We start from the raw sequence: 11,528 nt of genomic DNA on the forward strand, positions 1-11,528 counted from the left end.
GCCTGCAGCTGCCGGCCGGAACGCAGCCGCCCGGTGGCGGCCACCTCTACCCCGGGGAGAGCGAGGGGCTCGAGGAGGAGGGCGAGGTGTTCGAGCTGCGGCCGCGAGGCAGGGAGAAGGTCCGGCGGAGCACGTCGAGGGACAGGCTGGACGGTATCATCCTGCTGACGAAGGACATCCAGGAAGGGGACACGCTGAACGCCATCGCATTGCAGTACTGCTGCTCGGTGAGTCCGCGCTGGCCGGCTCTGCTCGCCGCCTCCGGCCGCGCGCGTTGCGCTGCCGCAGAGCGCCTTGCTGTGCTGGGCCGAGCGCTGTGCGTGGCCTTCTGTATCGCTGCTTCTCGCTGGGAGGCGTTCGGTGGGCCGGGTGGGTTCCCTTCCTATCATTGCCAGCACCTGCCTGGTGCTAGCCGAGGCCGCGACCTCTGCTGTGGTGTAGGAAGTCAGCTGTGCCAGCTCCTAGCCCTGCAGCTCTACGAAGATCAGAGGTAGACTTAAAATCTTTGCTTTCCAGAAGTCATGCTGTTATCTACTTCATTAGGTGGTAAAATAAAATTAGAGCCCTTCTGCCATGAACTAATGTATCAGAGTCCTAATGTAACTTTTTGATAATCGTGACAGGCGTTGACTTAAATAAGTTTCAAGACTCACTGCAATTGGACATTTTGTGCACAGTTACCTAGACTGACCTCAAGTAAGAAAAACTGATGTGCACTCTTAGACAGTTCTGGGGAAGGTGCAAGGGGTTCTGGGCTTTAGGTAACAAGTGTGATTTGCATTGCAGGGGGGTTGCTGAGCACTCAGGTAAATGCTGTGTTTATTTGCTCTTTTATGCCAGTCTGACTTAGTTACACTTAATAAATACACTGTCATAAGAATTGAAATGCTTTACATGTTATAATGTTTGTGCAGGCAGTGGGCATTGATTGTCTCAGATGACTTTTTTGTCCCAAGTCTGTTTTAAGTGGAGCAGTTACAAGGAGAAGGGTCTCTAGATCTTGCTCTGAACTTTCTTATTTTCCGTCTGTAATTTCTTCACAGATAATGTCCTCCCAGTGAGGACAGGAAGGATCTCTGGTGTTATGCACCTTTAAGAGACAAAATTTCCATATTCTTCTGTGTTCTTCTGTGTTCTGTTACAAAAAAGTACTGACTTGAAGAACTTAATTATCATCAGGTTAATTATCATGAGGTTTGTGACTCTGTATTGTACCTTCGCGGAACTGCTGTATGAAAATGAGGCTGCTCATTCTTCAAGGGCAGTTAAACCCTTATGGAGTATTTTTTGAGAGATTTAAAATGTGGGCCTCTTAAAGAGGAAAACAAGATTCATTTTGAGCAAGAACAGGGAAAGGGAGAACTGACCTGATGAGGGAAGATGATGGCGTGCTAAGCTAAGCTTTGTTTCTACCTTAGTACCCAAAAGCAGGAATAATATCAAAACCAGTTGTGGTCAGGTGCACTGGATGCTCAGAAATTTTAATCTTTACTCAAAAGTTTTGAATTTGATTAAGAAATCATAGCCACTTATTTTACTAGCAAAACACGAGGGCAAAGTACTATTCATTTAACAGAGATTATTTCCAGTAATAGTTTAATGCACATTACGTGAAGTTTATGAAATGAGTTTCAAAGTCATCATCACAAGTAAGGGTCCTTCAATAACCTCCTTGCTTTAACTTTGTTCAAGTTTGATCTTTGACCTCTAACTACTTGGAGGCCACTTGGGTATAAGTTATCCTTTTCCTTCATTAGAGAAGAATTTTTATTTCTCAAGAATTCAGACCTTTTTTAAGAGTTCACGCCCATGGACCTTTGCTATTTCAACTATTATTTTTTTTCTTTCAGGTTGCAGATATCAAGAGAGTTAACAATCTTATCAATGATCAAGACTTTTTTGCTCTGAGGTCTATCAAAATTCCAGTGAAAAAGTTCAGTGTATTGACTGAAACACATGTGTCTCCAAAAGGAAGAACAGTTCTTCGGCCTGCTCACTATTCCCCAGAAGTGCAGGAAGCATTACCTTCTGATAAATTCACTGCTAATGAGACTGCTGGCAACTTCTTAAAGGAAGTGGATCGAGATATAGAAGAAATTGTGAAGTGTAATGATACGAAGAGAGAGAACCTTAATGAAGTGGTTTCTGCCTTAGCAGCCCAACAGGTCTGTTTTGAAACTGATGGTAGAAGTAAAAAATGCAAGGATCCGTACTATGGAGCAGATTGGGGGATAGGATGGTGGACAGCTGTAGTTATTATGTTGATTATTGGCATAATAACTCCTGTTTTTTATCTTTTGTATTATGAAGTTTTAGTGAAAGCAGATGTCAGTCACCACTCTACAATGGAATCCGCCCACTCCTTTGTCACAGCAGCATCACATCAGAAACAAATAGAAAATGGAAGAAATCCAGCAAATAGTATAAATGTTGATAGTCAAGGAGACTACCAGCCTTACAACCGAAAACCCCAGGCAAATGTTATTCATAGACACATAGCATAGCATTAGATGAAACCAAAATGCATCTGGAATGCAGAGAAAATACTTACTGATGTATGATTTAACTTTATGGGCAGTGTTCCAGTATGAGGATATTTCAGTGGATGATATAATCCTGTAATATGCTTCAGGCAGGAGATTTTGGTGCATGATCAGGATATGAATTAAGACACAAAATTGTCTCTGAAGCTTTGCACTTTTTTCTGTTTTGATGGGTGTATGTTTTCTAATTAATGACAAAGTAAAAGGAGGTAGTTTGAGCTAACACACAAAGAATTTCACTGTACATTTTACAGCCCTGAAGTGGGCGTTTGGGGATATCTATCTTTTAAAATATTTATAGAATGCATAGTACACTTGACATTTTAATACCAAGTTTACAGTTGCCAGTTAAGACAAATTCTTAAAATTTTATTTTTCTTATAGAATTCTTAAAACTCAATCATTCTATAATTAATTGCCACTATGAAGTCCACTTTTCATTAGAAGTCTTTCATAGAGGCAGTAGATAATGCTTAAGGTGGAATATTCAAATTCTGTGCCTGTGATCAATCTGTTCTTCAGTACTTTTAAGTATAGACAGAAGGGAATCTTAGTTCCTGTTTATGTCATACACGTTGCTATTTATGTCACGTTCTTCAGCAGTTGGATCTTTTCTTTAGAACTTCACATACCTCCCCATGGTATCCTTCAGTTGACTTGAATGGACTGCACTTCTCTTCTGGTCAGCTGTGTATGAAATGAAATAAGTGCTGGTGTGTGACATTGTGCTCCATTAATCTTTATTTTATGGTAATGACTTTTTCTTCCTCCACTTGATCTCAGTGTAAAAGCAACTGATTCTTCAGAAACTGGTTACCATTGGGTTCTGAATGTGCTAATGTTCACTTGCCCATGAATCTCAAATAACAACTTTTTCCAGAAATCTCCTAGAAAACTTCAGATGAGATTCAGTGGCTGCTAATAAGAAACTGACATTGCAGCAGAATAGACCAGTTGCAGCTTCACACTGTTCTTTAGTTGGTATTCTTCAACCACTCTTTTCTTGAATGTTTCATTTGGTTTCATGAACAAACTTATTTTCTACCTTATTTTCTTCCCTGCCTGAAAGTGCTGCAGGAGAAAAACAAGCAAAAAAGGACTTTTCATATAGGGAAAAAAAAAGAGATTCTTGTGTATTCTGAACGTTTTTAAATAAAAACTGATGTGTTGCCTATAATCTTTTGTTATATTTGCCTTGTGAAGTAAGATGTCTGTGGTCCTGTCTGAAGTAATATTACCAAAGCTGAAGTTAACTGACTTTAGTCTAAAAAAAGGAAGAAATGGAAAAATAACACTACCTTCAATTTAAACTCTATCATAAACTCCTGTGATTGTCTTGACTGTGTATACAGTATGAAAAATCTGACAAAGCAATTATTTTTTTGAATTTTGAAAGGAAGGCTTGTGTCACTATCTGTTGCCTCCCAAAAATGGGGCAAGTATTATTCACCGTGTTCTGAGTGTACGAACAATAATTGGATTAATGTGTATAGGTTGCTCTGAAAGTAATGCCTTCTACTTATTTTGATGGAAACTATAATGCTTATAAAGGGTGCAATAACACTGTTTGATAGAGCAAATTTTCAGCTACAAAACACCTTTTTTCAACATATTTACTGCCATTAACCGATGTGTGGATGAGCAGATAGACACCCTTCATTTCATAGTGTGTCAGCTGTGCATGGCTGTCCAGAACATGGCCTGTCTTTCACATTGCTGCTGCTGAAACACTTGCCCCACCACCTCACTGCGCTCATTACTGCTGACTGGTCTCCATAAATGTTCAGCATGCATCAATGGGTGCCAGTTATTTTGCCTCTCTGCTTCCATCAGTCACAGAATGATAAAATGTAACAATATTGGTGGGAAGGTTCAACCTTTACTGCTATATCACCAGCATCCTCCTCTGACATCATGGGCCAATGTAAAATAGGAGGCATTTCTTAAATTGTATTGAAAGTGTAGCCTAAAACATGAAGGAAAGCATTGTACAGTTGGACCTGTGAACAAGTGGCTGTTGAGCACTTCAATGAAAGTAGTATATCTGGTGACAGTATGGCTGCTCAGTTTCCACGGAAGGAGAGGAATTTGAGTCCATGTGGGCCTCATGTTTCATGTAACACTTGGTTTTCAAAAATCTTGTTTAATAATTGTTCTTCTCTTGAAAACCATATGCTAATAACGCAAGTATGAATGTTCAAGGACCAGTTCTGGGTAAGGCTGTACAAAAAGTTATATTGTGAAATAATTCGTGGTGACCAATGTGATGCAGCTTCTATGGTTAAAACATTAAAAGCAAGTGAACTTTAAAAATAGGTGACTTGCACTTATCCAGATAACAGAATTTTGGCATGTTAAGACAAATGAGCCATGTGCCTCCTGAGGCTGGGAACTGCTAGTTTGTCAAGTATTTTAGTTGAAGCTTATTTGCTGTTTTTCCTCATCATTCTTTATGAAAACTCAACATTTTTAATTCTTTAATTTCATAAGAAATGTTAGCTACTGGTGTCACATAACATTAAGCCTGATTTACCACATGTACCTTAACAGGCATGTATTAAATTGCCATCAATTCAAAGTGGCCTTAATTTCCACTGCCGTTTCACTTAGCTTAACTGTTCTTTGTTAACTGTTGGTTTTTGTCCTGTGGCATTGGAGTTGAATGGTTCTTTGGTGTATCCCAGGCTTTGGACTTCTGTAGTGTTCTGTGGGTTACTGTCACCGAGTTGTTAAAAGTGGCATGGTAAGCAGTTTAAAAAAAAAAAAAGGGGAAAGCGGTTTTGTTGAACAATAGTATACTCTGACCAAGAGTCTGGCATGTTTTTACTGTTTACGTAGCATATTTTTATTTAGCATGTTTTTAAATTAGAAGGTTACTGTTATCAGAAAATATAGTTTTAGGAGGAGAATTTATGTTGGACTTAGGTACGAACAACAGCTGGTTTTGCTATTTGCAAGATGCAGGGATTTTTACTGTCTTTTCCAAAATACAACATGAATGGCAGTGCATCATGTTATGAATAAACTGAGTAACTTCTCTGTATGAAACTAAAATCTGATATACTAAGTTAAAGGTAAAGCTAGTGTTTTAGATTTTATCATATCAAAACAAACTGCATGGTAAATCACATTATAGATTAACTATAACACATTGTTGGTTAGGAAATAGGTTTGAAATTAAGTGCATATTGCACTGTTGGATCATATAAAATTTTAAATGCTTTAAATCTATATTTTGGAATATATTGTCACAGATAATCTTTGTATAATTGTTTTATAAAGGTTCAGAGTACAAGTTTGTAAAATAATCCTGGATGAGGATGCAAGTCTTATTTAAGATACTTCCACACCTCTGCTTTTAGAAGAACATAAATAAAAGTTCTTTTTTAGATTGCAGTGAAAGTAGTGCTTATAATATATTCTTAACTCTGTATTTTGCATGTATTACAAAAAGCCTCTACTTGTATTTGTTTTGGCTAATTTTGCATGTAATCTAAAATATTCCTTGGCCAACAAGTATTTGTTGGCAGTAGCTGCATATAGCATTCATGTCTAGAATACCATAACTGGTAGGTTAAAAGTTTGTCCTCTGCCTGCATTGTTTAAATTGGAACTTTTCTGTATAAAGTTCTTGTTAGAACTTGTTAGTTCTGTGAAAACAGTATTGAGAAATAGGAATGAAAAATTAAGTTAGTGTCCTAGTTTAACCCCAGAAAGAAGATAAGCACCACATATACTTCCTTAGCTTTCCTCCAACTCTAGCCTCAGCTAGATCTATCCAAGTCTGACATTTGTTGAGACCCAGCAAACAGTCTACATTTTATCAACATCATGGTCTTGGAATAAATCCCAAGCAATTAGAAATATCAACTTACAAGAACAGCTGTGAGAATTACGTCTTTGGAACAAAACAACCTCATTCCATTTCAGAAGCGGCTTAACACAGGGCACAGGCTGTTCTTAAGCTTTGACCTTATCTTCCATTGTTAAACTAGTCTTAGAAGGTCTGTCCTGAGACACGTGGTTGCTTCTATGTAGAATAGATGTGACCATAGTTAACCATTTAAAGGTGATGAATGAAGGAAGTCATCTGTTCCAAAGAAGAGTCATGTGCTCAAGCTAGCCAAAGCAGTGGCCAAATTATAACACATATAGTATTGCTTTTCCAATGTTTACCCTCTGGTTCTTTTGCCCTTGGCAAAAACACTCTATTTGTTTTCCTTGTGCAAGTTGCAGGGATTCTCTCATTGTTTACCTTTCAACGTGATTGCCTTGTTTACAATGCCTTACGTTACGTATCACATAGATGAAATGGGCACAACTGTTGAAGAAACAGCTGCTAGTATGTATGTTGCCAAAAGAAAATGAACAGAATACATTTCCTATATAATTCAGCAGACTGTTTATTAAACATTCTTCAAAATACAATTAGTTTACCTCTGAAGTGTGGCATACACTGCATTTTAATTTCCTTTAGAACTGATAAGTAATTTATCAGAATGCCATATCTTATTGCATGGAAGAGTCCACAGAATAATGCAGTATTACTTTCTAGTCAGCAGTGAGGTAAAATACTGCTTGACAAAATGCCACGCTTCCAAAGAAAACTGGGAAAAGAATTGGTTTACTCTTAAGACATTTTATTTTCATTAGTCCTGCTAATAGAACAGCACATTCATGTTACAACAAAACTGATAAATTATAACACTGGTAAATATTTTATATAATCAAAGGACAAAGGGACACAGAGACTGCTCTGTCACTGTGTTCATCTAGTTTCTAAACTCAGGAATAAATTTTTTACATTTTGGCTGTTGGTTCTTAAAAAAGTTTCTAAACATTGTAGTTTTCCTACTCTGAGCACTCATGTTTTCCTAATTTTTCACAATCAAAATATTTTACCACATATTTCTCTTGCATGTATGTGCTTTTTTATTAGTTTTCATTCTTTAAATTTGTTTTGTAGAAAAGTAAGTAAATGCCTCGTTACGTGGATATAATCTGCTATCTCACTTAACAGCTCTGTGAGGTAGGAAAGTTAATATTGCCTTAACAGGCAGAGAAACTGAGAAGGAGTAATAAAACTCTTGTCCCTTCAAACTGCATGCCACTGGTGAAAACAGAATTGGATACTTTCTTAAATTCTGTCATATATTCTTTCTAAATGAAATTACCCCTAATAATCATTTATATTGATGCATACAGGCAATGTAAACATATTGTTAAATATTATCATTCCTTTTAAATAATATACTAAAGGTAAGAGTTCTGCTGACTAAAACAGTACCTCTTCAAAATACTCATTACCTTGTTAGTCTGTATTACTATAGTTCTTTCAAGTCAGTTTATATTAAAGTGCTTAGTGGTCAATTATTTTCAGTCACCTGAATTCAGAAGTTAACATGAATTCCTTCAAAGAAGTCAGCTGCTAAATATGGGCAGCTTTCATCCATAGCGGCTTTATTTCTGCTTTGCTCCAGTTATGAGGAATTTCACAGCTAAAGCATAGAACTGACTAGTGCAAATGCTTAGGCACAATTCGACAAAAATGGATACATTCTTTTTCTGTGCAGAAGCCATATTTTGGCTTATAGCTTGTTCCATCAATAGGCATCTCAGAGAAGCTTTAAAAAGTGCATATCTGCAAAACATGGCAAATGAACAAAAGCCTTGAACAGTACACCTCCTAGCAACAACAGCTAGTATGTTGCTTCATCCATATTGTCATCGCTGCCAGCACCAAAGTCATCTCCGTCTTCAAAGTATGAAGAAATGTAGTCATTTTCCTAAACAAAAACATATTGCAGACCAAAATAATATCACTATATTTATAAATAAATATATAATTACTATATTATCAGTCTTGTGAAGAGACAATTTATAGAAGAAACATGCTATAAACTAGTTGGGCACAAAATTTTGAATTGTTAACGTATGTTCCTTTCTTGTGAAAGAAAATATGAAAAATTAATTTTTGGTATCTCTGAAAGGAGAGGAACCTTTTAAAATGAAAATGTTGTGCCCTGTTTTGATGGTGAAAATAAGTAGTTTCATGTATTGTTTGTGGCAGGACACATTCCTGTTGGCCAACTCTTTAATTCAGAGCTGTTTGGGAGTAACAAATCTAAAACACTTGCCTAACTACAACACTGTACTACAACAAGGAAAATTAATTGAACAGTGCCTTTCCTTATGGATCTCCCTCTGCTTCAGAAAAGCTGGGGACAGCCAACACACTGATTAATGACTGTGATCTGATCTGATGTAAACAGAAAAATAAGTAGAGCACCTCTTCATGTTCCTCTTCATCATATTCTTCTGGTTCTTCAGCTTCTTCATCATCTTCACCTTCTTTATCTTTTGTTCTGTCTTTCTCATCGTCAGATTTTTCTTCTTCATCATCTTTCTTTTCCAACTCCTGTCAGAAGACATTTTCATTTACACCACAATCTAACATTATGGCAACAGTATACCTTCCTCACAATCAAAGTGTTATGCTGCAGTTAGCAGTAAGATGAGTAGTCTAACAATACTGTACAAATATTTTTTGTCAATATCTAAGGACAACATGATGTCAAATGCTAGAATGTTATAAGAACTTTTTTTATTGAGTGTAAGTCATCAGGCTTGAATTCTAAAAAAAAGCATATCTTGTGTAATAAATTGAGATGATTCATTCCCTTTACCATCCACTCTTGGAGCAATTCACAGTAGAAAGTGATATAATACTTGATAAAATGTAACCACAAACTATAAAGTATCTGCACCAAACTGCTGATACATCATCAAGAAAAAAAGACAGGGCTATTTCACCTTTTGGCTTTCCACTTCCACAAGGTGGGTGGTCAGCACCAAAATCACAGTCACTTTCCTCCTAAATTCTGCTTTTCTCTCTTTCTTTGCTCTCAACTTACAAATCGGTATATTTCTAATAAGAAGCAGTAAAGTGCTGAAAAAAGCATCAATTTAAATTTTCTGGATCAATTTCCACCTTCAGTTAGCTCTACTTTTCACAAGTAGGCCACACAGCTGTACTGTGAAGAACAACTGAATGATGTGTTCGGCCTTAAATAGAAGAAACAAACAAACAACCAAACCAAAACAAAACAAAACCAAACCAGTTTCTCCATTGCCAGGCCTTATCCTTCTCCTTTCCGTTGTGCTACTATATTGTAGAACTTTTCTCAGTCAAGGTAACAAGACCAGGCCAGAAAGGCTGATGTATTTATCCCAAAAACTTATCAGGGTATCATATATCAGAAGATTAATTTCCCTTCAGTAATTTGTGTTGTACAATCCACTAAGATTAAGCACATCTTACCTCAATCTTTTTCAACACATCCAAGTTACTTTTAGGCTCAGAATTCTTTGCCTTTTTTGGTTTTGCACCTGCTGAAATAAAATACTATTAATATAACTATTATTTTTTCTTGTATATAAAATAACAGGAATATTTTTATTTGCTTTTAAGAGCTTCTATCTTAAGGGTAGTAACTGCCATGAAAATCCTATACTCTTGTACTAAAATTACTTCAGCTCTGAGCTACATCAATCATAGAGGAATAATGGCCTGATTTATCTAAATGATGTCTATAGGGCCAGCTTGGAATTCATTTTATACAGATATTTAATGTAAGATTTGATCAAACTACAGCATTCAGCTTCACAAAATGCTCTTCACTTACCCACAATAAATTAAGACTTTAGGGAAAAGCTCCACAAATACATTGTCACTTTTTTATCATCTGAGGAGATAAAACATATGCACAAAATAATGACAGCTGGGCACTTGAGAAAGGATTTTTTTTTTTTTTAAGTGAAAAAAAAAAGGCAGACAGAAGTATTTGTGAGCTCCCCTGGGGTAATGAGGTTACTGCATTTAAATGGCTTTTGGACCAGAAATGACTGCTACGTGGACAAAGCTTTTATCAAGTTATTCCCTACAATTCATCCTCATCCTACTTAATTATATGATGGAGCAAAGGTTGAAAGTATGACTCCATAAGAGCTGTCTGAATTGCAGTACTCCAAGCTTGGGAACACCTTTCTCAGTTCCAGGAGTGCAGTTTAACCAGCAGAAACAAAGAGCTCTGGGTTGAGAAATATTGTAGCAAAGCTAGAAATGTCCTGCTTCCATGATACACCTGTCTTTCCACTCCCTGCTGTACCATGCTGCCCTGCATAAAACTTATACCTTAGGGTTGTATCTAACACAATGGCTCTTCTCTGCAGGGTAAAACTGCCAGGGTAAGTTCCACACTGGTGTAGTTATATAGCTTCTGATGACCGGACAGCTACTGACCAGGCAGTAATATAACATGCACCTTTTTTTTTTTTTTATATTACAGTACACTAAATGTAGTAATGTAGAAAGAAAATTAGTATGTGCTGATGGAAGAAGGAGATAGCTTTTCTGGAGCAGACAGTAGTCCAAAGTGGTATGTATTTTATTTGGCCCAATATCTAAGGATAGCAGCTGCTAAGAAAATAATTGCATTTTCTCAAAAGCGTTTGTCATAACACTCTGTTCACTTCAGTAATTTGCCCAGGAAGAGTTTAAATGACAAAAGCACCACACATAGCTGAGGGAAGTCAAGCTGCTCTGTAATAATGTATGAACACATACATCAAAGCAAATACACCCAGAATGAAGGAGGCCTTTAAGAAGTGTGATTTGAAATGACCATCTCTGCACAAACACCTGCAGACTTTCAGAGATAATGTCTATAAACAGCTTGGAAGTAAAAAAAGATATGCAAAAGCCTTCACTAAATGGTGGGAATCTCTGTAATATTACAGACACAGGCACACCGTTTGAATGTAGAACTTTAAGCAAAATAGCAAGGCAATACAATCTATTTTCTTTTAAACTGCAGTTCTTATAGTGCTTTGTCTTACATGAGTAAATCTGATTGCTGTATACATATGCATAGAGGAAGTGAAGCCAGCTTACTGTTTGTGTTTTTTTTTTAATTTTGGTTTGGA

General features: G+C 36.9%; 2 protein-coding genes across 2 annotated transcripts in view; one reads left to right on the forward strand and one right to left on the reverse strand.

The window, feature by feature from the left end:
• Positions 1–2: 2 nt before the first annotated feature.
• Positions 3–5,328, forward strand: LYSMD3 (LysM domain containing 3; the record flags this gene model as incomplete). The annotated part of the gene is made up of 2 exons (XM_010726067.2): positions 3–227; positions 1,851–5,328. Coding segments are annotated over 2 exons (879 nt in total), but the record flags the coding sequence as incomplete, so codon positions are not given.
• A 645-nt stretch (positions 5,329–5,973) lies between these two features.
• Positions 5,974–11,528, reverse strand: part of POLR3G (RNA polymerase III subunit G) — a 19,521-nt gene continuing 13,966 nt past the window's right edge. Inside the window, exons 5-7 of the mRNA XM_031557365.1 lie at positions 9,865–9,935; positions 8,833–8,961; positions 5,974–8,329 (exon numbers count right to left, since the gene is read on the reverse strand). Coding sequence (XP_031413225.1) covers positions 8,243–8,329; positions 8,833–8,961; positions 9,865–9,935 — 287 coding nt within the window. The 3' untranslated portion in view covers positions 5,974–8,242. The remainder of the gene's footprint in view (positions 8,330–8,832; positions 8,962–9,864; positions 9,936–11,528) is intronic.

This window comes from Meleagris gallopavo, chromosome Z, assembly GCF_000146605.3.
Source record: "Meleagris gallopavo isolate NT-WF06-2002-E0010 breed Aviagen turkey brand Nicholas breeding stock chromosome Z, Turkey_5.1, whole genome shotgun sequence".
NCBI lineage: Eukaryota > Metazoa > Chordata > Aves > Galliformes > Phasianidae > Meleagris > Meleagris gallopavo.